At 46.9% G+C, this 26,727-nt stretch overlaps 1 protein-coding gene across 8 annotated transcripts in view; it reads left to right on the top strand.

The window, feature by feature from the left end:
* PEMT (phosphatidylethanolamine N-methyltransferase) overlaps nt 1-26,121 on the top strand; it is a 69,858-nt gene extending 43,737 nt beyond the window's left edge. For 5 of the 8 annotated variants that reach the window (XM_072982920.2, XM_072982918.2, XM_078381299.1 and 2 more), the window contains 3 exons: nt 3,091-3,202; nt 11,320-11,394; nt 13,430-15,833. In XM_072982920.2, coding sequence (XP_072839021.2) covers nt 3,091-3,202; nt 11,320-11,394; nt 13,430-13,478 — 236 coding nt within the window. In that variant the 3' untranslated portion in view covers nt 13,479-15,833. Of the gene's footprint in view, nt 1-3,090; nt 3,203-11,319; nt 11,491-13,429; nt 15,834-24,474 lie in introns of those variants that run through there. The other 3 variants (XM_072982919.2, XM_078381300.1, XM_078381302.1) reach the window with 2 other exon arrangements.
* Nucleotides 26,122-26,727: the final 606 nt, after the last annotated feature.

Below are 26,727 nucleotides of genomic sequence, written 5' to 3'. Positions count from 1 at the left end.
TGCCATTGGCCCTTCTTTCATTCTAGGTCAGTCGTTGCCGACCTTGAGTCCCCAGATGTTCTTGGACTACAACTCCCAGAAATCCTGGCCAGCACAGTGAGTGGTGAAGGCTTCTGGGAGTTGTAGTCCAAGAACATCTGGGGACCAAAGGTTAGGAATCACAGGTCTAGATGTTTGCAACATTCACTTCCATTCTTCGAGGTTACGGAGATCCCCTATAAAACACTGCCTTGCTGATGATAATAGCAATGATTTTATTTTAGAAAATCAAAGTCTTCTTGACCTACACAGTGGTCTGCTGCTCACACTGGTACTGACCCCCAGCCGTAGGTGTGATCACATCAACTCAGCTTCCCCATCCCCATGTCGTGTTTTATCAACATGGACTTAAGCATTGCTATTTAAAAGGAAATAGCTGTTCCTAATGATGGTATAAGAGGAAAAGAAATACGGCAAACCACATGCACACGTGTGCCCAAAATCTAAGACCAAAGCAATGCAAAAGTTGTCTCAAGACATCAGTGTCACATCTGGGTGTTGGAAGCCCAAAATGAGGAAAGGAACTTGGCATTTAGATCCACATCAGGAGGAAGGGAGGGGCAGGAACATGCTCTGAACCAACACTTCTGGAAATGTTGACTGGGTGGGAAATGCATTTCCAGACCAGAAGGGGATCCCTTTTGGAGAGAAAAAGATGGGGGGAATCGGCTTCTCAGAGGACTGGATTCAACTCATAAGGCAGAGAAGGCTGCGGTTTACTGCCATCAGTGGGGGCAAACCCATTGGGCTTCTCAAAGAGCGTGTCTACACCGCGCAACAAGATCAGTCTGATGCCTCTTCACATGTCATGGCTCCATTCAGTGGAGACCTGGGCTTAGCAATTGGTGAGGTGCTGAGAACTACAGCAGAGGATCCGAAACCCCTTGCCAAACTACAGATCCCACAATTTTGTGGGAGACGGATCCGTGGCAGCTTAATGGGGTACCTGATGGCTCTAGCATTGAGGTACACCCAGGCCTCCAGCTCACGAGCCTGTGTTTCATGCTAAGCCAGCTTGCCCCTCCACCCACCCACCCTGCTCTGCTCTGGTGTAGTTAAAGAGGCCAGTGACATTAGGCAGAGAGCGATTTCCATGACAGTTCGCCTTGAATGGGTTGTGATGCCATTTCTCCGCGTTCCAACGCCGCCTGAGCCCACACATCCATTTTCAAGTGGAGCAGGAGAGCAGAGTTGCAGGAGACACGACCAGGTCGCAATTTGCTCCTTGGAGTCACGTAATTACATTTTAAAAAAAATCATCGCAGTCATTTCCATTATTGCCATGGCTAAGACTCATATTGAGCATAAAAAACCTATCACAGACACACCAGAGGGTAGGAAATGGAGATTTTTAAGGACTCCCCCAGGTTTCCAGAAAGGAAGGATTAATGTCTAGGCAAAACCCCTCTCTGACTTGAGCCGTGTGGCAGGTAATAAATCTCTCCTATGCTTATACTCCTACTTTTAACATATGCCCACATTTCTAGTCGTTTTCCTTATAGTCATGGCCTCCTTTGGTGCAACACAGAAAGCAGCCGATTCTCTGAAAAACTGTGCCAAATGAAATAATGGCAGGCAAGGCTGGGGTGCAGGAAACACGGGGTGCAGCTTGAGAAACTTGACCAGGTTTAGGGTGGACAGACATCTTCCTCGTAGGATAGTCAATAACTAGCGTTCCCCAGGTATAAGCCGGTACTCAGATGGGCTTCTTTTAACCCACTCCTCAGAAATCAAAATAAAGCAGTATTCCAGATTTGCCTATAAAGGGGAAGCCAGACTCAGCAAACTGGCCACAGGAAGCAGAATGTTAAATATCAGAGCAAAACTAGCCAGAATTCCTGAGCCCTGAATTGGGGTGTGTGTGTCTTTTTTTAGAAGGGCACCCCAGTTCCCAGTCTAGATATGACAGTGCTGGCAGCATGGCAAGGGGGCCAACCAGTACGTTTCCCAGAGAATGAAGTTGCTCAGTGAGTTATCAAGCAAAGAGACAATATTAATTGTAGAAAGATTATATTGAAATCAAGTTTGCAGCAAGATTCATACATACAGCATACAGTGGACCCTCTACTTAAGGAATTAATCTGTATTGGAATGGTGGCTGCAAGTCGAAAAGTCTGTAAGTCAAATCTCCATTGACCTACAATGCACTGAAAACCGATTAATCCCATAACCAGTGGTTTTTATTCTATTTTTATTCCATTTTGGTTTTTTTCTGGTCTGCAAGTCGATTCTCTGGCTGCAAGTCAAATCTAAATTTTGCAGCCAGAGAAGTCTGTAACTCAAAAAGTCTGTAAGTCAAGCCATCTGTAAGTCAAGGGTCCACTGTAGTCCTTATTCAGTCCTTTGGTCAAGCACGGCAATATCAATAGGTTCAGTCCACAAGTCAGTCCAGTAAATCTTTGTCCTTGTTACATCCATCTGTCAACCTTACTCCTCCAACCCACACCACAAGGTTGAACCCTGGAACTGCTGGCTTTATTCCACCTTCAGCCAATCGTTGGTTTCCTTACATAGCTGTTACAAGTTTTACTGCATATCTTGTTCCTTCACAGCTGTCAAAATCAGTATTTTACAGTATTTCTTTACAGTAATTCTTACAAATACTTACAGTATGTATAAGTTCTTACATATAGTTTCACAAAACTGTATTAACAATTCTACTCAAGTTCTTGTCAGACCTGTCAGTATGTATATATTAGCAGTCGCTTCTGGGTGTCTCGTTAGAACATGAATAGGAAATATAACCTGGGTGGAGTGATGCAGGTTAGGGGTGGCGCTATGTAGGTAGCTACTCGGTTGATTCCCGTTGACTTAACTGCGGTTTACCTGCAAGAGACGGTGATCTGGAGGAGAAGTGACAGGTGGCAATGTGAACCTTGGACGAAACAATCATTTTTGGGCATTTGACGCCCAGCTTCCCCAACTAGCATGAGACTTTGGCAGTGGACGGTCAAATAACCGAAAGGCTCTCTTCACGCTCTAGATGTCTGACCTGGCAGGAGTAGCCTCAGGCCGGCCTTAATCCTTGGTGTGTGTCTGTTCTCATTCCAGGTGACTACTTTGGCATCCTCATGGAGGCAAAGGTGACTTGTTTCCCATTCAACGTGCTGGACAATCCTATGTACTGGGGCAGTACCATCATCTACCTTGGATGGTCCATCATGTAAGTTCTGTGCTTGGATTTCCCTCTTGCATCCTTGCATCTGAACAGCCCAGTTTTTTTCAGGTGTCGTAGTCAAAAGTTTGCCAGGGGTGGGCAGAGCGGGCCCTGCCTTTAGGCAGTGGCCGAGGTAGTAGCTGCTCTTCTGTCTGAGCCCTGGACGGTTCCTCTCTTTTGCAGAGCAGTGCTGTGAGGGCCATGTCTAGCTTGCTTCCTTTGGAGGTGTTGAAAGGATGGTTCCCCATTGAAGGAGGGTTCAGCTGGCAGTCTAATGCTGTTCAGGCTCTGAGGATAGACATTTCATCTTGCCATCATGCCCTTTGTCATACCCCTTGGTGTTGGGTCATTCCTGATCTGAGATGGTTTGATTTCCCATAAGGCTCTGTAAATCTCATCATGTTTAGTCATTTTCTTCTATCCTAATTAGGGAGGGAAACCCACATTTGCCTTGTTTCTGCATGCAGCAACAAAAAGGCACAAGATTTTTCTCCATCCCTGCAAGGTTTCAGATATTTTCTATTAGTCTCTATGGTTTTTTTCCCCATTGACAATAATGCGTTGTGTTTGTTTTTTTTTGCACAAGTCACACAAATTGCACAAAACCCACCACTGCTGCTGAGCTTTATGGACTTTGAAAAATATGAAGCCCTGGATGGGTTTTTTGCCTCTTTCTGAAGAATCCACCAGTCATTCCATGCTTGCCGTGAATGTCTGCTTTGCTTCTCAAACAGAAAGCTGAGAGTGACGTCTCTGAGCTCCGGAAAGGATATTTCCTGATATAATGTGCCAGATGTCTGATTCTATATTCACAGAAAATCTGTTTTGCATGTCATCTCTTCACACCGGCTGTCTGATCACTCACTCCACACTTGTATGCCTCCTGCCTTTGTTAGGCTTTGTTTTTGACTTACAGTGTTTTGGAGAGTAGACCTTACATGCTGACTATGTATGTGTCTTTTGGGTGGCGCTGAGGCCATAAATCATAAGGTCAGTAGCTCTTCCAGCTGATACAATGACGCATGGTGCTCCATCATCCACCTCGCTGCCATTTTAATTGGCTGCTAATGAGCTCTGAGAGGAGTTGATGATGCTAACAAAATGGCTTTCCATAAAGAGGAAATGGCGCCCAGCCAAGCATCGAGGAGGATAGAATGAATCAGGCCTCTTTTTAAGATGCAAGAAGGGGTATTTGTTTGTTTGTTTCTTTAAAAAAACATAGAGGGCCAAATCTTAAAATGTCCTGAAAAGTTGAACAAAAACTTAATCCTGCTCAGTCCAGGAATCCAAAACAAGGCAGATCTGAAAGATGTTTGTCCAATTTTCTCTTGTATGCCTCCAGTGTTGGAGCGCTCAGGACCTCTCGAGGTCATTGTCATACTTCTTTAACAGTAGAGATGTTTTTCCTGACATATTCAGCTGAAATTTGGCTTCCTGTTGCTTGAGCCCATTATTATGTGCCCTACACTCTGGGATGTTCAAGAACAGATCCTACCCCTCCTCTGTAGGACCACCTTTTAAGTCTTTGAAAAGGGCTCTCCTATCTCCCCCCCCCCCGTCTTCTTGTCTCAAGGCTAAACATGCCCATTTCTTCTTTCAGTCTTTCCTCCTAGGGGTTGCTTTCCAGCCCCCTGATCCTCTTTGTCGCCCTCCTCTGAACTTGTTCCGATTTGTCAGCATCCTTCTTGGTGTGCAGTGTCTAGAACTGGACGCAGGACTCTAGAAGGGGACTAATATACAATATGGATTGACCGGCGGCCCTCCTGGTTTCAGGAGCTGGCCCCTAGTCCCCCCCCCAAAAAACCCATCTGAAAACCAGAAGTGATAACAGGCAGGGACCGTGGGTAATCTGTCCCCCCATCACTCCGTGGCAAAACAGGACAAGCAAACCCTTTGTCCCATCGCAGTGGCTGCTCATCTCATCTCCCGTCGCCATGACGCCCGAGCATCAAGGCTGTTTCCTTCCACTCTGTGAGAACATGTTCTGTATGACCTCATGAAAAGGACCCAGGGCACATCTCCGATTTCCGAGGCTTAAGCTCAGCATACTCAAACTAACATTTAAAAAAAAGAAAGAATACGTACATGGTGGGAGGGGAGCTTTGCCCAAATTCTCCCCCTCTGTTTCTGCCTCGTTGCCCATTTCAAACTGATCAGAACTGGTTATATTTTTATGTACATTTGCAACTTCACCGCAACCAAACTTAATTATATATTTTTCTTTTTTAAAAAAAATTAAGTACGCCATTCAATAGAGACAGCACTTTATATCTGAATTGCTATGAGTTGTCCATTACCTCTTGATGGACGGAGCATAAATCATCCATAATGACTCATGGTACAAGTGAGACATGAAGGCAAAGATTAAAAACAGGACAGAGTAGCCTTTGGAAAAAAAGATAATAAGCAAAGTATTAGTTTAAAACTAAGATTCCTTGTGTCTTGCTGCTGTGTCCTTCCCTTCATTGGGGGAGAAGAATCTTCCTGAAAAATCTAAATTATTGAAAAAAGAACCTAATGCTTTGGGGATTGAATTGCCCTATAAGGTGGAAGTACGTTGGATTGGCATGTTGTGAGAATGGTTGATGGTCGGATTCCAAAAGATCCCCCGTATGGAGAATTAGTGCAAGGAAATCGCCCCAGAGGGAGACCACAGCTGTGATACAAGGATATCTGCAAGTGGGATCTGAAGGCCTTAGGAACGGACCTCAACAGATGGGAAACCTTGACATCTGAACGTTCAGCCTGGAGGCAGATGGTGCATCACGGCCTCTCCCAATTTGAAGAGACCCTTGCCCAGCAGGCTGAGGCAAAGAGGAAGTCACAAAAGCAGCAAAACCAGGGAGCTGGACAGGGGACAGATTGTATTTGTCTTCGGTATGGAAGGGATGGTCACTCTCGAATTGGCCTTCTCAGCCACACTAGACGCCGTTCCAAGTCCTCCATTCAGAGCACATTACCATAGTCTCTCGAGACTGAAGGATGCCTAATCTAAAAAGTGGAAGTTCTCATAGTATCTGAATCCACTGGACTCTGAAGGGGGTTGTGTTTTTATTTATTTTTGTTTCAGTTCTTTGTCATATTTCTACTCCCTCATTTCTCCAGTAAACACAAGATGGTGTGCCTGGATTTATTCCTCTGCCCTGTATCCCCACCATATGCAGGAAGGAGGTCAGGCTGATTGGGCTCAGATGACAGGAATCCGGATTCGGGCTGAATAGCAGGAAAAACTTCCTAACTGTTAGAGCAGTACGACAGTATGGAACCCATGACCTCAAGAGGGGGGTGAGCCCTCCAACATGGGAGGCCTTCAAGAGAAAATGACAAAATGTCTGATCTGCTTTGATCTGGATTCCTGCCCTGAGCAGGAGGTTGGACTTGATGGCCTTCCAACTCAATAATTGCACAATTCTTCTATGATTCAGCAGCATTTCCTGACCATTTCACGGCTCGGAAACTGATAAGTCCAAGACTAGCACCCTAACCACTGCACCCCACTGACTATTCAGAGGGATAGTTGCTGGATTGGAAGGGCAGATCCCAGCTACTGGGGAAAAGCAGCGTGCACGGCTATTGACCATCAGAGGCAGGCCACCTTCCTACTGACAATGTTAAAGGCAGCAGATCTAATGGGGAGCTCCTTCATAGCACCATCAGGCATGATGACTGCAATCCAAACACACCTTTCTGCTTCTTGGAACTCCACTGTTTGAGCTGGGATTCCTGCCATTCTCCGGCGGGAGTCACGAGGCCTCCTTTGAGCTCCGTTGACATGGTTGGATCAATGTCAGCCTTCTCCAGGAGCTCTCCCGGGTGCTGGAGAGCCTGTACCAACCTCCTGGAACATCCAGCTTTTACGGTGGCTGGATAGCCTTGCTCAAAATAGGATCTTGAGGGAGACGTCTTTCCTTTCTAGCTTAGCTCCTCCGGGAAAAATTGGCTGTGGTCTTTTACGTCGCCTCTCTCTCTCCTTCCGACTCATCTTTTCCCTTGAAAAGACACAAAGACCTGGTGTTTATTCCAGCCGTCTGAAACCGAGAATGCACCGAGGGTGGCAGGGACTAATCATTCAAATCTGTCCACAGCTTTCTGAAAAGAGTGGTTTTCGAGAACAGTAACAGAAGTTGCTTTTCCTAACCCCTCCGGTCACTGCTTCGAAGCCGCACCAATCTTTCCTTAGCCTGTGGTCGCCCTGCAAGGTCAAGCTTTGGACTCAAATGTGATTAAATGTTTTCGCAATTAGAGATACTAATTGCTCTCTCCATGAGCTACCAGGCTGAAACAGGACTCTTTGACTCGGAGAGGAAAGGTCTGGTTTCATCTTGATGGCAGCGGGCAGCCAAAACCCGTCTGAAGAATTAATTGAGTTTTCATGGACACGGCGCTCCATTTAAAGACCAGGATCGCTGAGATCCAGAATTAGCTAGTGCCCTCCTGCGTCTTAAATTCCTGCTCTGGAAGGAGCTGAGAAACCAACAGGAGGAGGTTTGGGTGCACGGAGGGCTGTAGAAGAAGGAGGAATCTCCCAATGAACTCATCTTGGATGCCAAAATAATGATGTGAACTTGGTCTATACAACTTCAGAACATTGCCCAGGGTTAGTTTTGTTCCTTTATAGCAGTGGTCCCCAACCTTGGGCCTCCAGATGTCCTTGTACTTCAACTCCCAGAAATCCTGGCCACCACAAGTGGTGGTGAAGGCTTCTGGGGGTTGTAGTCTAAGAACATCTGGAGGCCCAAGGTTGGGGACCACTGCTTATAGAACTCTCCACTTCCAGAACCTGGGTGCTCAACACATGGAACAGAGCATCTTGAAAGGTGGCGGACCCTCTTTCAGTGAATAAAGCCACCTCTCAGGGGTGGTGTCAGCCGATAGGACCTTTGAGGTCCTTCTGTCGTTGCCTGACTTGTGAACCTTTTGGGCATCATCATCCTTTGAGATGCGGTTGGCCTACATTGTGGTTTATTATGAATGATTCTCCACTCTTCATAACACCAAATAAAAAACCTAATTTAGCCCTGCTGTTTACTAAGCTGTGTTTGCTTCTGTAACTTGCCCTTATTACCGTATCCTGATGTTAAATGTGCTCTCCCCCCCCCCGTCTCCGGCATCATCCGTTGGCACCCAACACAGCGCTAGCGCAAGACCCGTATGCGGCCAGTCTCCTTGCATCAGCAGCCGTGCTGATTGCCAAGCCCCCCCCCCCCCCGGCATCTTCTAGGTCAGCGTTGTTCCTTAGTGACCCATTTCTTAAGTGGCTCACTGGGGGGGGGGGAGGATTGATCCGCTTTTTGTTTGATCAAAACAGTGGCTCTAAGGGGGAAGGGACACACGCCCAGCCATCGACCGGTCCTTGATCAAAGGAAGACAGTAGGTCATGTTTGCAGAACGATGGCCAAAAAAAAAAAGAGATATGAACTTTTAAAAATATAGATCTGGCTTGTTTTTTTCAGGGAGCTGCAGAGTTTGGAAAAGGTACTCGTTAAGAGATAGATCCTTCCAGCCACCAAATTAACTTTTCCAAACTGTCGGGCATTAAGTTGGGATCTTCTATAGATAAGGACTATTGTATGGCTGTTGAATTATTGTCCCTTACGTGAGATTAAATGGATTATATTTCTTTGTAACCAAAGATGCTACACTAAAAATGGTGTAATGGCCTATGGAAATAACTTCTGAAATTGATAATTTTTGGGGTATAAAAACTGCCTTCTTTATTTAGGCTGGGAGTTGAGGGGGAAGTGTAGGAGGGGGAAAAAAACCATCTCCTAAAGTCCCAGCCCCTATATTCTTGAAACCCCCAAAACAATAATTCTGGGGCCTCAAATTGTAATGTTAAAACCTGTTTTGAACATCTCAAGATTTTGTGTCTCTTTCATATTGGGTTGTGTTGGGGGCTTCCATCGCCCTTGTTTTTTATTGCTTGGCCTCAACAGGAAGAGCAACAGGACATCCGGTTTATGATGGGACTTTGCCTGGGCATAAAACCCCGTCCCTGACAAAAGTAGTTCAACCATTAGCTGCAAGTCTTCTTTCTGTAGTCAAAGAGCTGTACAACGGAAGAAAATGTGTGTGAGAGACAATGGGGAAAAAAAACAGACTAGACAGGTTGCGACTTGGGGTGGTCTTGTAGGAAATGACACAACCTCCCATCAGAAGTTCCTGTTGCCTGAGATGAAAGGCAAGATGGCGCCCGCCCACCACTCCGTGCACAGAAACTAATTCAAATACCAATCCAGAGTTCATAAAAACTCTTGGAAAAGCTCCTTTCTTCGACTTGAACGCCCAGAATCCCCCAGTCATTGGGATTCTGGGAGATGTAGGCCATTGGGATTCTGGGGGATGTAGGCCATTGGGATTCTGGGAGATGTAGGCCATTGGGATTCTGGGAGATGTAGGCCATTGGGATTCTGGGGGAGGTGGGCCATTGGGATTCTGGGAGATGTAGGCCATTGGGATTCTGGGAGATGTAGGCCATTGGGATTCTGGGGGATGTGGGCCATTGGGATTCTGGGAGATTTAGGCCATTGGGATTCTGGGAGATGTAGGCCATTGGGATTCTGGGGGAGGTGGGCCATTGGGATTCTGGGAGATGTAGGCCATTGGGATTCTGGGAGATGTAGGCCATTGGGATTCTGGGGGATGTGGGCCATTGGGATTCTGGGAGATGTAGGCCATTTGGATTCTGGGAGATGTAGACCGTTGGGATTCTGGGGGAGGTAGGCCATTGGGATTCTGGGAGATGTAGGCCATTGGGATTCTGGGAGATGTAGGCCATTGGGATTCTGGGGGATGTAGGCCGTTGTGATTCTGGGAGATGTAGGCCATTGGGATTCTGGGGGAGGTGGGCCATTGGGATTCTGGGAGATGTAGGCCATTGGGATTCTGGGGGATGTAGGCCATTTGGATTCTGGGAGATGTAGGCCATTGGGATTCTGGGGGAGGTGGGCCATTGGGATTCTGGAAGATGTAGGCCATTGGGATTCTGGGGGATGTAGGTCGTTGGGATTCTGGGAGATGTAGGCCATTGGGATTCTGGGGGAGTTAGGCCAGCTTTTCCAAGTTCTTCTCAAGCGCAGTCTGGCTTGACCCCTGGCTTCATTCCTCAATACCCGCTCTTCTCCCCTATGCTACATCCAGGCAGATTTTTTTCTCCCAGAGGTGAACTTGGATGAACTCACCTCTTCGTGATAGAGCTGATGGGCACATCTCAAGCCAGAGAAACGCTGATTCAGGCAGTCATGCAACCTTACCCTCTCTGATCTGGCACATGATCTGCCTTTTTAAAAATATTCCACCTCCCTCTTTTTTTTCTTTCTTTCTAAAAATAGCCGCAGGTACACTGATTCATTAAAATGCGTTGTTATCATTAATGTAGGTGGGCGAGCTGCCTTCCAAACAGGGCAGGTCAACTTTTCACGAACTCCCAGAATTTGTTTCCAAGTCAAGCTCAAATGAATATCTCCTGCTTCATTAACTAGAAAGACGTTTCCGGGGCCAAGAGCAAGATCTGTTAGGCTGTTTCCATCTGATCCTTTTGGATCTACCCAACGAAAGCATTGTGCTTGATGTGGACCTCCGTTCTTGTCTCTGGGTCTCTGGCCTGCGTTTCCATCTTAGACGCCAGGGAGTCTTCTCGCCAGTTGAGCTGACTGGCGTAGGGCTCCGCTCTTACATAACCCTTCTTTCAGCTTCTAAATCGCCTACATAATCTCCAGACTTAGCATCATTGTTCCATCTTCGGTGACCGAAATCGCATTGTTTCATCTAACAACAAGGAAATAAAAGAGAGGACCCAATTAGGCCCCAGAAATGGAGGCGGGTGGAGGAGGGGCCTGCTAATTGAGCCACAGATTTTGCCAATTAACCTTGGATGCCTGGAACGGAGAAAGCATTCACAGCTCCGGTACAAAGCGTAAGGCCTTGGCTGGTGTTCTTCTTCCCGGGATGAGCTCATATTCTTCCCGCCTTGCTGACTTAAGGCCCCCTTACATAAGATCGGAGCTTAATATTGCAGTAAGAAAGCATGGGTTGCTGTTTTGTTTTGTTTTGTTTTGGGCTGTGTGTGTCCTGCTTCCAACACGCACACATTCACCATATTGTTTTCTGTCTTTTTGAACCAGGCATGCGAGCCCTGCTGGTTTCCTCCTGACGGCCGTTGTAGCGCTATGCTACACCATTGCGCTGCTATATGAAGGGTGAGTCGGTCTAGTGATTGGTGACCAAGATAATTCACAGGCGACGGAGCATTGTCAAAGAAGCAAGCTGGGAACTTGAGGGAAGGAAGGAAGGAAGGAAGGAAGGGAGGGAGGGAGGGAGGAAGGAAGGAAGGAAGGAAGGAAGGAAGGAAGGAAGGAAGGAAGGAAGGAAGGAAGGAAGGAAGGAAGGAAGGAAGGAAGGAAGGAAGGAAGGAAGGAAGGAAGGAAGGAAGGAAGGAAGGAAGGAAAAGAAAATAAAAGGAAGGAAGGAAGGAAGGAAGGAAGGAAGGAAGGAAGGAAGGAAGGAAGGAAGGAAGGAAGGAAGGAAGGAAGGAAGGAAGGAAGGAAGGAAGGAAGGAAGGAAGGAAGGAAGGAAGGAAAAAGAATGGAATGGAATGGAAGGAAGGAAGGAAGGAAGGAAGGAAGGAAAGAAGGAAAAAGAAAAGATATATGGATAAAAGGAAGGAAGGAAGGAAGGAAGGAAGGAAGGAAGGAAGGAAGGAAGGAAAGAAGGAAAGAAGGAAAGAAGGAAAGAAAGAAAAGATATATGGATAAAAGGAAGGAAGGAAGGAAGGAAGGAAGGAAGGAAGGAAGGAAGGAAGGAAGGAAGGAAGGAAGGAAGGAAGGAAGGAAGGAAGGAAGGAAGGAAGGAAATTTTGTGGCATCTACCAGATTAAGGTGCTTGATTTGGCCTTCAGCATCCTCAACATTCATCTGATAAGGACAGCTGTGGTCCATAAAAGATCACATCAAATAGAACTTGGTTGTCCTTTGGGTGCCACAGCTTACTGGCCTACACTGACTCTTGAAATAACCACCCCCTAGAAAAGTAACTTTCCCCAGTCCTTTGGCCAATGAGCAGACCCTTTTTGATTGACAGCACAGCCTTGCCAGACAAAAAAAAAAAAACAACCCAAAAAACACATGTATGTCTGTAAGCTCCCTGGACATGTTTCTCTCCGGTGCCCACACTTGGAGGAAATAAGCCTCCGTATCTGGTTTAATTATAGGTTTCCCGCTTGAGATATTTCCCGTTCATTCATTCCAGCGGGATCTGTGACAGACAAGCCGGGGGTTGAACGTCGATTCCTCTCCGAGGCACAGAGGAGCCCTGAGGTGGTGCCTGCTTTGCGGGCTTAATGAGACGCTGGCAAAATACCTGTCGCTGTGACAAGCCGGATGGAGACTATTTATTTATTTATTTATTTATTTATTTATTTATTTATTTATTTATTTATTTATTTATTGGACTTATGTACCACCCCATAGCGCTACAAGCACTCTCCGGGCGGTTTACAATTTAATTATACAGGCTACACATTGCCCCCCCCAGCAAGCTGGGTACTCATTTTGGGAGACTCATTTTAGGAGACTAGACCCGTGTGGGACCCTGCTGAGTAGGAGCTGCGGGGGGGGGGGGGCATGGAGCCAAGTTGGCCTGATGGTAGCCCCTCCCAGCCAAGAGACCTATCAGTTGATGCCCCGTTTAGGTTTGGACAAGAGGATCCTGGAGAAACTCTTGAAAGCTGTGCTTATCCTTCGGTGCTCCCCTCTGCCCCCGGTTCCATCTCTCGGTCACCCTCAATGGTGACCTACAGAACCAACGTATATGGCTGAGCAGCCGCCAGAGACCTTTCATGGGTCTTCCTACAAAGCCCCCATGCTCCCGATGGTCTCAGGGGAAACCCTTAGCGTGGCCTTCCCTCGTTTTGCACCCTCCAAATGGTTCAGATTACCATCTCCCATAATCTCTGCCGGTGGGTTTATCTTGGCGTGGCTACTGGGAGTTGTAGTGGACAGCTGCATCTCTGGAGAGTGCTGGCTTTTGGGGAAAATGTCCCCAAACCTCACAAACACAGAAAGCTGCCTTATACGAATCGGCACAATTGGTTCAGTATTACAAGCTCTGACTGGCAGCAGATTCTCTCTCGGCCAGGGAGCAAAGAGCTTTACCCGTTTTCATTTCCTACCTTTCTCTCTTTCTTTGGTCCGCCCCCTCCCTTTCCAAAACTTTGGTCTCTTTTTCCCCCGCCAGGCCTTTTACAGAAGAAATCTACCGCCAGAAGGCAAACAGGCGCCTATAGCTCCCGCCTTGTTACCCGAGAGGACCCAAGAAGCACTGTTGCGGTTTGGACGACGGAAGCCATTTTGCCTCTGCAGTTAGACCACTGGCGACGCGAGATAATGGGATCGGAAATGACCGATTCCAGCCTGACTTTTAAATTTCTTCTAGCTCTACAGCATCCTTTCTTTTAAAGCTGGAAAACTGGGGTGTGCGTAGGGGGCAAGCGTGGTTAGGAAGGAGGGTGTCCGACATTCACAAAGCCTTGACACCAGAAGCGCACAAAAGGGGGGGGGTGTTTCTTTCGATAAGGACTCCTCGGCTCCGCCCCTCTCTTTCATCGGCGTCCATTAGCCCTGGAAGTCTGGATGTGTTGATTATATACGTGGGGGTGTCAGAAAAACAGAAAACAGGCAGGAGGCCTGGGCATCTTATGTAACTGTTCTCTGAACACACACACGTCTGCGCATTGAAACATGACAGCTCATGTACAGGTGCGCCGAGCATGCGCCAAAGTTGTGCCACTGCCGGGGCATGGGAGACGGAGATAAAAGAGCATGGAGAAAGAGGACTCCAGAGTTGCTGTTTTCAGGATGCGCAGATCCTGTTCTTCCCGGGTTGGCTTGACCGGTTCGCGATGAGCCTCCTTCTCCTGGAAATGGGGCAGATGAAGGATCTTGAAGCCAGGTCCTCCGCACCAGCTCAACCTCCCACTGGGGATCCTGCAGGCTTGTTTTGCAGATCAGAACGGGGGAGAAATGCTGTGGGGGACGGGTCAGGCGCTGTGGCTTTGGCTGGGGGACCAGCATCGACCGTGATGCTCGGCAACCGCCATGTTCTGAACAAAGGGCCTGGCGTCAGAGGAAGACGACACACAACACCTCTGTGAAGTAGCATTGGGGGACACGTTGGATGACGGTGGATTCTAACTCCCCATCAGCCTTTAACCAGCACAGAAAATAATGGGGATGATGGGGGGGGTTTGTACTTCAATCCCATCCGGAGAGCCCTACATAGGATGTACTCAAAACACGGAGCACCCCAGCTCTTCAGAAACATGTCAGGGAGAGGGCATGGTCTCTTAATAGTTTTGGGGGAATTATTTTGCATACAGAGTGAGGGGTTTGTTTTTAAATCTAGCACCGCCTTTAAAATAGGTGCTTCCACGTCCCATGTAATCTGGAACGCCGTGGCTTGCTGAATCTTTGCCAGTCATGGTGTCTTTCGTGCAGAGGATGGAAACCTTGCTCCCCCCCCCCAAAAAAAGTAACTTTTTCAAGCTCCCCTTCTACTGTTGGAAGTCGTTCCTTGCCCTCTAGCTTGCCAGCCTATCTGGGTTCCCTCTTCTGTGCGGGCTGACCTGTTCTGAATGCACACAAGGAAAATTTGTAGGTGGAGGTGGCAGGCGTGCTCTTTCTCTCTCTCTCTCTCTGTGGCTGCCACCTTCTGTGACATCACAGCAGCTGTGATGTCACAGAAGGCCTGGGGCTGTTTGGCAGAGTGGCAAGCTGAAGGGGGGGGGAGAGATGATCCGGCTTCTAAGCCAGAGAGTGTTTCAGAAACTAAACTACGGGAGTGTTATCTTCACTTTGGGATCTGGCTGTCCTTACCTGATGACTTTTTCAGGCTCCGATCCGGATCTGAGGAGAAGCCGATGTATTTCTGCGCAGCGCAGTGTGGACACCATTTTTTTCCCTCCTTCCACCTACTCCATCTTGGACCCCACAAAAAACACATCTTCAAGCCACAAAAGCAGTGGGATTAGGAGAAATGTGGACTCCTAGCGAAGTCCACATTTATGACGCCATCCTTACACGGCTTTTGATGGTGTGACTCTGCCCTATAAAGTTCGTATGCTTGGGATCTCACTGCCTGTATTCTTCGCACCAGGCTGAAACGAGTCCGGCCGTAAAGTGCTTTGAAGATCAGGTGGTGGAAAAGACATAAAAAGTATTGATCGGCATCAGGAATCTGCCTGTATTCCTCCTCCTCCTCCTGTGTATTACAATGTTATACATTATTTTCTCTGTTTTCTCTTCCCATCGGCTGGTTCTTATAGTTCTTTTATGTCCTCCTATCCTGCCAATACAATTGTCTTCTCAATCATTGTTTCCACACTGATGTAAACAGTCTCTGAATACACCTCCCTTCTGCTAACACACGAATCCTGTGTTCCCTCGTAGTATTTTGATTTTTCTGAACAGCTCCATAACTGTCAAGTGGACTCCACTTCTGTCGAAAAGAGCTGGAGTAACGGTTCGGTTAACCAGGCTACAGCATCCTGAATACAGCGATTTAAATTATTGTTTCGTCCTGTCTGCAATGGATGCATCCTTAAGGGCCAGAATGTAAAATAAATTGTGGGGGGAATAATCAATATCCAAGAAAAGAGTTTTTCTGTGTGTGCCCTTCCCTGGGATTTTAACCACGTTATGGGTTAAAATATCAGAAAGGTCAAGGTGGATCAGACCAGGGGCCAATGGCAGGAAAGCCAGGAACCCTTTTAGAACCAAACCAGTGGAGTTTTGCAACCTCGCATGCTGACTCTCGAAGGTGTCGTTGGAAGGGAACCTTTTCGGGGCTGGGATGACTGTCAATCACTAACAGCATTAAACAATAGATCCTTCCCTACCTCTGAATTCAAAGAGAGCCCCTTCTCGTTATATCTCTTTCCCTCTCCTCTGTCTGTTGCAAGCCCTTAGTGAATCTGTTGAAACCTGCTGCTCAAAGCAGCCACGTTTCTAGCTTGCTGGTACCTGCTCACTGTATGTAAATTGCACCTTTTATTCGCCTTCCTACTTATGTCAGTGAGTTATTTAAACTGGACATACCAGTGGGTGAGGAAAAAGGGGGGGTTGTGGAGTAAATTTTGGGGACTGGAAGCTATTCTGCTCTGTAAATCTCTGGACTTCTGCTGCACAGATGGAGGAATTTAACCCAAACTCAAAACTGGGCAACCCAAACTTCCCGAGTTCCCAAACCAGCATGACCGACAGTCACGTTAGCTAGGGAATTCAGAATCAGTAATCCCAAAACCCCCAGTGTTTCTGAACTCTGAACAGAGTCCTGTTGGAAGCCCGTATGTAGGGCAGAGCAACAGTGGCGCTCTCCCGCTCAGCTGCCCAGCCCGGTGGTATAAATCATTCATTATCATTTCAAATGCTGACCTTAATCATGATAATTTTTTGCAATGGGTTTTATATTTATATCCATTTTCTCCAGCCTTTCTGCACTCCCATGTTTGCAGGTGCATGCTAAAATGGCCTCGGTACCCATAACGACAGAACAAGCAAAGAGGCACTGCATTATTCAAACGATGCATGTTGTTTGTTCGCGAGGCATATAGTAATAGCTCTAAATTAGCTTTCATTTGCTGATAGGAGAATGTCCCAGAAGAACAGGCAGCTGGTATTATATAGTGCATTTATATCCCATTTTTCTTCCATCGTGGCACTCCACTTTGATTTGACAAAGGGAGTTCTTTTTTTCTCCAATGGGATTTTTTTTTTAAAAAAAGTGAAAAACTAGGCAGACGTAAAGAGACAGGAGGTCTTATGCAATGTTGTCAATTTCAGAATAAGTGGATCATTTTTAAAGTAGGCATCATTTAACTTTTCTTTTTTAAAAAAAAATAAACAGTATTTAAGATCTAAAGGTAGCAGCGAGTCTAGCTAATAGTCTGGAGTGGTAGATGCGGACTACAGTAAGCATAATCGAGGGGGGATTATGGGAACGGAGTACGAAAGGATCATAATTCCAAGCCCTGCTGGTGATCGTCCCTGCCATTCTGAAAAACCAGGGCCCTCAAATCTGGCTTTTAGGGCAAGGTTCAGAGAGCAGGCAATTCTAATTATTTCACATGTAGATACAATAGTGTCGTGTTGAGGTTAATTGCGGCTCGTGAGAAACAGATTTGTGCCTCCTGCAGAATTTACACGGTTGCCGTTCAAATCTGCACACACCTTAAATATTGCCATGTTTGTTTCAAGGAGAATCGATCCCCTGCCCAAACAATGGGGTTTTTTTGGAATACAACTCCCTGACCCGAAAAAGCTTCTCAAACATGGAGAGTTTGCTAGATTTTGAATAGGTGTGTTGAACCAGCTGCCGTTTGTTGATCATGGCTCTGGCTTCGTCTCCTTTTGCTTCCTGAAATGTTTCAGCCAGTTTTCTGCTGAGCTTAGAAAGTTACTCTTCCAAAAAAAAACCACATACTGTTCCAAAGTCATTCCATCCTGTTGCTCACAGCGTTCATAAATAAATTCTTCTGCAGTGTCGTTGCATTTCTGTTAGGCGCATGACTGTCTTAATTTCTGCAGGGGAACCCCCTTTGGGCTGATGAGACGATGATATCTAAACTGAATCGTCCTGTCCAAAAGTTCCTTTTAATAGTAACTCCTGAAGGTAACTAGGGAACGGACAGTTGCATCAGTAAAGTAACTTTATTCCCCACTCAGTACTTTTGAAGTGTGACGTCTTACAATGTGACAATCACAGCTTACCTCACTGCAGCTTTGCCCTGTTATCTGATTCTTCGTCACTCTGATATTTCCCTTAAAAAGGAGACTGAAATTCAGAGCAGCACGGAGGTTCATAGCGCATCCACCAATTCTAGTCCGCACGTACTTGCAGGTTTCCAGAGCATTTAGTAAAATCCAAATTGCACTCCGCCCTGCAGGCATAATTAGGGGATACCATGTTACACCGATGCAACATATTGAGCCAGTAAGTGCCAGTGGATGAGAAAAAGGGGGTGGTCTACTCTGGGAAACTTGAAGTTATTCAGCCCTGCCTTTCTGCTGCGCAGCTCGAAGAATTTAACCAACAATTCAAAACTCTTCCATGACCTCAGAGGAGCTTGGCTTTATTGGAGACAGCTTCTGTCTTTGCCCTTTGCAAGATCCAGAAGCCTGCCAAGGGGTGCATAGTGATGAAAAGAGTGCATGTCTCTTCCAAGAAGCGTTTCCAGGCAAGATCCAGTCTTGCCTCGTTTGGTGTTGCTGGTGTCACGGCTCTTGCTGTGATCTTTTTTCTTCCAGGTGGCAACTTTGGAGTATTGCTTCAAAGAGAAGGCAGGGACTGGCTCTGTCCCTTCCTCCTGCTCCTAAATACCACTTATAACTTCATAACAACATTAGCTGCGGAAGGTTAAACACCATTTGGTCCCCATTTCTAAGGAAACACTCGAGCCCTCACTAAACACGGCGGCCAGTTTCTAAGAATCTGAACCAACTTGCCTGGCGGCGTTTCTGCTGCTAACATCCAGGCGGTTGCAACTTGTTTCCCCCCTTGCAGGAACCAGCAGAAGGTGGTTCCGTCGGGCCTTTTTCCTCCATTAACAAGAGACACTTAGCAAAATCAGGCCTGGGTGCAAAGACAGTGCCAATGTAGAGCAGAGCAGAGGGCTTTGGATGAGGGCTGAGAAGGCCTGGGTTCAAATCCAACGGAATTGTCATTCGAACAAGCGACATGTCTGGAAACGACCACAGGAGAAGGGTTCAGTTGTTTGCATATTGAATTTACATGGTTAGACTACATACAAACCACAGATTTCATCGGTTCAACACACTTTTGCAGCCCCCACCCCCCCATACAACCTCTTTAGGATGTAAAGTTTAAGACATATTAATGGGAGAAGGGTGTGTCAAACCAAGCCCCCTTTCAGTCTAACGCTCTCATCCTTCCTCTGCCATTTCTACCTTCACCTCCTCCCCCCTCTGGACCTTCTGATCTCCTTGGGCATTTCCCTGTTTTTTTCCAAAAAAAAAAAAAAAATTAAGAGTAAAGACTCCTTCTGGCAAATAGAAGGGGAAGATATGGAGGCACTGACAGATTTTACTTTCTTGGGCTCCATGATGAATGCAGATGGGGACACCAGCCACGAAATTAAAAGACGCCTGCTTCTTGGGAGGAAAGTGATGACAAACCTAGGCAGCATCTTAAAAAGCAGAGACATCACCTTGCCAACAAAGGTCCGCATAGTCGAAGCTATGATTTTTCCAGTAGTGATGTATGGAATTGAGAGCTGGACCATAAAGAAGGCTGACCGCCGAAGAATTGATGTTTTTGAATTGTGGTGCTGGAGGAGACTCTTGAGAGTCCCCTGGACTGCAAGGAGAACAAATCTATCCATTCTGAAGGAAATTAAGCCTGAGTGCTCACTGGAAGGACAGATCCTGAAGCTGAGGCTCCAATATTTTGGCCATCTGATGAGAAGACTCCCTGGAAAAGACTCTGATGTTGGGAAAGTGTGAAGGCATGAGGAGAAGGGGACGACAGAGGATGAGATGGATGGACAGGGTCATCAAAGCCACCAACATGAATTTGTTACCAAATTCTGCAGGAGGCAGTGGAAGACAGAACGGCCTGGCGTACTCTGGTCCATGGGGTCACGAAGAGTCGGACACGACTTCACGACTGAACAACAACCAAGACTCCTTCTTCCCGCTTCCCCCTCCCACATACAACTCTTCTTTCACAATAAATAAATAGAAACCAGAGCAAAGCCTTGGGGGACTTAATTATGTGTCACAATGGCATTTCTGAGCGGGTGTGTCGGTGGAGACCGGTATGTCAGTGCCACCACCTAAGCCTCCGCTCTCTGTTCTGCAGCTATTTATTGGAGCAATAATTATTTTGAACTGCCTGCTGTCTGAGATTGAGATTAATTAGTTCCCAGGCAGCTGGAGTCGGTTCATACCTGCCTCCATTAATCATGTGGAGACCCAGCCGCTGAAAGAAAGCACCCAGCGCTCAGAGAATGGCATACAATTCATGGCTGGAAGGAAGGAAGGAAGGAAGGAAGGAAGGAAGGAAGGAAGGAAGGAAGGAAGGAAGGAAGGAAGGAAGGAAGGAAGGAAGGAAGGAAGGAAGGAAGGAAGGAAGGAAAGGAAGGAAGGAAGGAAGGACGGACGGACGGACGGACGGACGAAGGAAGGACGGACGGACGGACGGACGGACGGAGGAAGGAAGGAAGGAAGGAAGGAAGGAAGGAAGGAACGAAGGAACGAAGGAACGAAGGAAGGAACGAAGGGGCTGATGAAGGAAGGAAGGAAGGAAGGAAGGAAGGAAGGAAGGAAGGAAGGAGGGAGGGAGGAAGGAAGGAAGGAAGGAAGGAACAAAGGAATGAAGGAACGAAGGGGCTGATGAAGGAAGGAAGGAAGGAAGGAAGGAAGGACGGACGGACGGACGGACGGACGGACGGACGGACGGACGGACGGACGGACGGACGGACGGACGAAGGAAGGAAGGAACAAAGGAATGAAGGAACGAAGGGGCTGATGAAGGAAGGAAGGAAGGAAGGAAGGAAGGACGGACGGACGGACGAATGAAGGAAGGAACAAAGGAATGAAGGAACGAAGGGGCTGATGAAGGAAGGAAGGAAGGAAGGAAGGAAGGAAGGAAGGAAGGAAGGAAGGAAGGACGGACGGACGGACGGACGGACGGACGGACGGACGAATGAAGGAAGGAACAAAGGAATGAAGGAACGAAGGGGCTGATGAAGGAAGGAAGGAAGGAAGGAAGGAAGGAAGGAAGGAAGGAAGGAAGGAAGGAAGGAAGGAAGGAAGGAAGGAAGGAAGGAAGGAAGGAAGGAACTCAGTTGACCCCTAATGGTTGAGTGCAGATCTTAGAAAGTTACTCTTCGAAAGGAATTTGTCCCTGTTAGTCATTACAGTGTTTGAACATCATTCCTCTCCTTTTGTCCTAGCAAGATTTTTTAAAAAGAAACGAACACCAGTAGCTCACAGCATTATTTCATTACTTCGCTTGTTACTTTACTTTTTCTTTTCTTGGTAACTTTTTGATTCTTCGTCGTTGTGAAAACGTATTTTGGGACTGATCAGGAAATGAACGACACAGAATCTGGGAAATCCTTGTTTTCATAAAACAGCTGTCCACATGTGACATAATACTCTTTAAAAGTTTTTTTTAAATCAATCCCTGAACTTTTGTATTCACGCCAAAGGAGTCGTTTTATTCCCGCTCATTACATTGTCGGGGAGACTTTATGTCATCCTGCCATAAACGCAATGGGCGTCATCGGGAGGTGGCATTTACGGCCCTCCAAAGATCGGTGTTGAAATATGCAGATTGGGTGAGGAGTCACCACAGACGCTTCAAGACAGGTAGAGCGGTAAATACAGCAAAGATGTATACATAGGAAAATATACGGGTGCTTCTCTGATTCATATGACTACCGCAATGGAAAATGTGCTTGTTTGAGCCTTCTGTTGGATGTAATGAGGACTTTTTTTATTGGGCACAGCTCTGCATTCTGTGCCAAAGTCTTCCTTTCTGCTCTTCAAAAGCTGGATTTCTGCACCTTTTATAGATCTGTGAAAGTTTTAGGTGTGGGTATTTGAGTAGCTGCTATAGGATATAGTCCAAGGAAAGTTACTTTCCTTCCCTCTGAATCATGGTGCTTTTCAAAATCTGTCTCAAACCTTCCTTTGCAACCCTAGTCAAACCAGACATTAAAGGAAATGCATATGACTTGCTATTACAATGGTTTTCCATGCAGGCACACCTTTCCTTCAAAGCTCCACGCCCGAGCCATCAAACCTGCAAATCAGGCCCATGTTTTAGACCAGATGGGCAGGGTATAAATAAAATAAATAAAATAAAATAATAAAAAAATAAATGTTCCCCTCCTAATGCCCAAACCCTTGGCAAAAGCCAGCCAATCTGCAGCATGAGACGGAGGCAAGCCGACCACAACGCGGAGCAGCTGAATTTGCAAGCTACAGGGAGCTTGAGAAAACGTGCCTCTTACTTGGATCAAACAAGGTTTCTCTTGGGTTCCCAACCACGCTGTTGAAAGAGAATCCTTCAGGACGCATCCCCAAATGGTTCTGCTATGTGCTTTTGCTTACAAATATATATTTTGCTGCTGTAACTCTGCTATTTTTTTCCTACTGTCTTTCCCCTGGTGTTTTATTATCCCTGTGTTTACGCAGTGCTCCATTTTACTTATCCCCGACCCCAACCCTTGTAGGCTTCAAAAAAAAAAAAAAAACCAAGAGTTTGTATCTGGAGATCCCATTGCGAAAATTAGAACATAAATGCTTTTTTTAAAAAAAAAAATTAAAATTTAATGCATGTGTAGATTCCCTTCTGGCGAAGGGCAGAAAGGAAGTCCTGCTTGTGGCCGAGGGCATCAACTGTGCTTGCTGAACTTCAGCCAACAGTTCTCTGATGATGCCACTGGTCTCTTCAAGGCCCAGAACAGAATGGCTTGGCCATAAACAAACCCTTCCTTTATCCATGCCCTGCCTTTCAACACGAGGTGGCAAGGTTTTGTCAGTAAATAAGAGTGGATGATAGACACCCTGTGTTATCCTTTTCTTCTTCCTCGCGTCGGCAACATTATGGAGTGGCTATTCCCACCCTCCCTCTTCTTTCAGCCGATGGGCTGCGCTCACCGTTTTTTTCCATCTCGTCCAATCAAAGCCATATTTGCCTGGCCTTGCTGAACTCTAAAGGTGTTTGCTTTTCCACAGAAACAGAGAGTTACCTGGAAATGGGTCCCCTTTACTCTCTCCAGCTTGAGGTACTCAGCTCAGTCTGTGTAAAATCAAATCACATCTTCCCCGGCTTAGCAAACAGAGCGAACCACGTGGGAAAACATTGCCAGTGGCCCCCGTCTGGGAGAGCAAAAAAAAGAGAACAAACTTGTGGATGGATAGAACTCATATTCCCCTTTCACTCACCGTGAATTAACTGAGGTATCTCTCGCCCAAGTGCCATGAGGTCTAGTATCTTTGTGGCATGGGCCATCACCTCCAATATAAAGCTACTCTCTCCTACAGCTGTCGTGGGCTTCCCGGTGGTGACCCCTCACATCCTTCTAAACCTCCAGATTGAGAAGCAGGAGGCAGGAGTCATTGGGACCGAGACCTGGCACAAAATCCCGAGCGTAGACAATACGGAGTGGGTGGGCGGACCGGGCAGAATCACTACTTGTTCAGATGATTTGGTATGTTTGCTGTCAGAGTGCAACAGGGTAGGGTTGAGTTCGTAACTATAGAAAGAAGTATTTGCATTCCATACATGCAAATTGACAAAGGTGGTGGAGCAAGAAGAGATAGAAAGTCACCATAGATGGAGGAGAAAGAAAGCGGGCCTAAGAATAGCAGTCAGCATGTAGATCTAGACAAGACAAAGGGGGAGTGCCGTGGTTATCTCGCTGCCTGTTATTCCCTACCTTCAGATGACTTGCTGCTTCCAACAAGACTGGCTTGGTGGTTTGGACTTTAACCGTTGGACTAGCTTCTCTCCTTCCGAGCACTCATGGCCTACATTTCACAGTTATGTGTGCAGAGTTTGGGTAGTCTCTGGTTACCACTGACATTTTCTTTCTAATCCCAAGCTCTTTGAAAGCCAGCAGAAGGTGTGAGAATGGGGCTATCTCTCTGGGTACAAACTCCAGGACATGTTAATGCCTTTCTCTCTACTGACAGACAAACACCAGGCCTATCTCCTTCCCCCCCCCCACCCCGGCCCTCCCCAGACAGTATCTTGAAGCACACCGGGGTCTGGTTTCTCCACACAATGTTCCGAAGAACTGGCGTCTCGGCCAGCTAACTAGGCGATGATAATTTCAACTGCAGATCCGCAGGGAACATCCAGTGCATCGCTTGTAACTGGGTGGCAAAAGATGCACTGCGGTTACAGAACACAGCCCTGTCCCAGGGCCCTGGTCCATGTGCCACGGACACCCTTTCATGACACCGTGTTCTGCCAGACGGCTCATCCCACCTCCTCGCCTTCAAAACATTGTCAGCAAAGCTTTTTCTTCTCCCTCTATTTGTTACAGCAAGAAGCCGGGGACTCTTGGTGACAAGAATTCACATTCACACCTAGCTTTGAAGAAGGCATAGACTTTCTTATTCTACAGATCTTTCCTGGGCTAAAGCCAAGAGACCAACTGGTCTTGCTTCCCTTGAGCCAAGGAAAAGCCCATGATGGGCCACCTAACAAATCTCCTCTTGATGCTTCTCCTTTTGTTATATTTACAGGCCCGGGACTCTGAGAACTCAGATTCACATCAAGCGGAGAAGAAGGTGCTTCTTCCTCATCGCAACACTTGACCTAGATCAAGGAATGGATCTGCCAGAATCATTGCAACTTTCTTTTTAATCTTCTATGTGCATTAGCAAAAAAGAAGGGAAAAAAGCCCTATTTTGGAGTCTCTGTGTGCAAAGCGGGCTGTCCTGGATGAAGCAGGAAGCTTGCAAAGACTACGTGAACCTGAAGAAGTGACCAGCTCACTCAGGAAAGGCTTGGTTAAAAGAGGAAGCCGTCTTCTGCTCCTTCCTTTCTGTCCGGGAAGATCCCCTGCCTGTCCTAGGTGGCTGAACCCACTTGAAGTAGAACATCTCTACTTAGATGGGAGATCAGGAACTTCTGGCCTTCCAGAGGTTTTGAGCTTCATCTGCTAAATACCCGAGCAGCCTCTAGAAAGGAGTTGGAGAAGACCACACGTTCCTCATGCCTGGCTTCGACAATGCCGTATATCCACCACACAAAGAGGTCAAGACTATTCTATTTGCAGCTTTTGACACCCCCCCAAACCCCCCACTGTTCCAGGGGTGGATGTGTTCCATGCAGGTCAATCTTCAAAAGTCATCCCAAGTGCAAAATCTGTGTGTTCCCATCCAGGGAAGCTCACCAATCCTGCGCTGATCCTCTACTAAGCTCCAAAGCAAGCCGAGGCCTAGGAGGGACTATAGGCCCTGGAACTAAGCCCTCTTGACCTCCGTTGTAAACATGGAGTACTTCGTTCAAGGCCAGTGGAATTCCTCCCACTTGGAAGATCAGCGGCCGGTATTCAAAATGTCACCCTCTCCTTTTCGGGCTCCAGCTTTGGAACTCCGGAAAGGACACCGCCTTACCGGCAGGCGACTTGCTGTGCACCTTTCAGCTGCAGAGCGATGACGCTAGAAGTGGGAAGGCCCCTTCAAGACTGGCCCTCTTGCTACGTGAAAGGAGAGGATTAGATGTGCCGTTGCACTCAGCTGAACATTAAAGTCCTTTGACATAGCTGCGGTCCCACTAGTTGCCGTGACCACAGAGTTCTCCCGGGCTTTCTCTCAAGGTTTGGGTCCCTTGCAGGTCAAAAAACAGTGACTCACACACACACTGTGTACATACTGATGGGTTGTCAGGAGATGTAAGAAGCATTTTGGAGACCTGGAGTATAGCCCTCGGGAGCGTGATGGCCATTTTTGTCTGCCGGATGGTCTGGAGGATTCTGGCTTTTAGTCTCCCAAAAAAGTCAGATTTCTAAACTCTTGAGCTGTCAAACACTATCTGCAATACATCTCCTGGTTCCACTGGGAAGGGGCATGGGATGTGGCTAGAAAACACAATGATTTACCCGGTCCCCTTTGCCTGTCCTCTAGTTTGTGTTGGAGTTTTTGCAACATTGCTTGCTGCCTTTAGAAGGTTTGGCTGGGAGGGACCTTTCCAGGCTGGGGTGGCTGTCAATCTATCCAACACTAACCAATTGTTCCTTCCCTCCCTGTGAATTCAAGGACAGCCCCGCCTCTCTGCTCGGTGGCTTTTTCTCTCTCTAGAGTCCGTTGTTGAAGGCATCCATGTCTATCAGTTTGCTGTTTGATCTGTTCAATTGTAAGCAATGAAACCTTTTATTCTTTATCTTACTAATGTCCCAGAGTGAACTATTGAGACTGTAAGTGAAAAAAGAGGGTGGGCTACTCTGGGGAAGCTATTTTGCCTGTACTTCTGCTATGCAACTGGAGGAATTTAACCGGAAAGTCAAAACTCTGCAACAGTTCAGACATACAGATTTGTCTGCCTCATACATTAGGACATCCAAGCCGCTTTTCCAGGTTGCCTGGCATCGTTCTGACCATCCTGCCCTACAGAGGCGTTCACGAGGGGGGACTTGTCAGTTTGCTTATTCGCCTCGTTAAGTAAATTCAAAAACCGGCTGTTACTGATAGCTCCATATGTGACATTCCCAGCCTGTTGTCATTCGGGTAGACCTGATACCATTCAAAAGTGTTTATTAATCATAAAAGAATCAATGTAAATTCACAGGGTGCTAAAATCCACAATTAGAGGAATGATCCGGCCTCCTTGCATGCAGTCGACTTGAGATAACCAGCCTCTTTTCTGAATTATTTCTCCAGACTGATTCAGCCAGCTTCTGCTGAAGTACTTCCTTTATTAACCTATCCACACTGGTGTAGTTCAGCCACGACTTACAGAGTTGGGATTTTTTTTCATTAGCATAAACAATGACA

The sequence above is a fragment of the Pogona vitticeps genome, chromosome 13 (assembly GCF_051106095.1).
Source record: "Pogona vitticeps strain Pit_001003342236 chromosome 13, PviZW2.1, whole genome shotgun sequence".
NCBI lineage: Eukaryota > Metazoa > Chordata > Lepidosauria > Squamata > Agamidae > Pogona > Pogona vitticeps.
The sequence above is the reverse complement of the archived record's forward strand: the minus strand, read 5'-3'. Positions and strand labels throughout refer to the sequence as shown.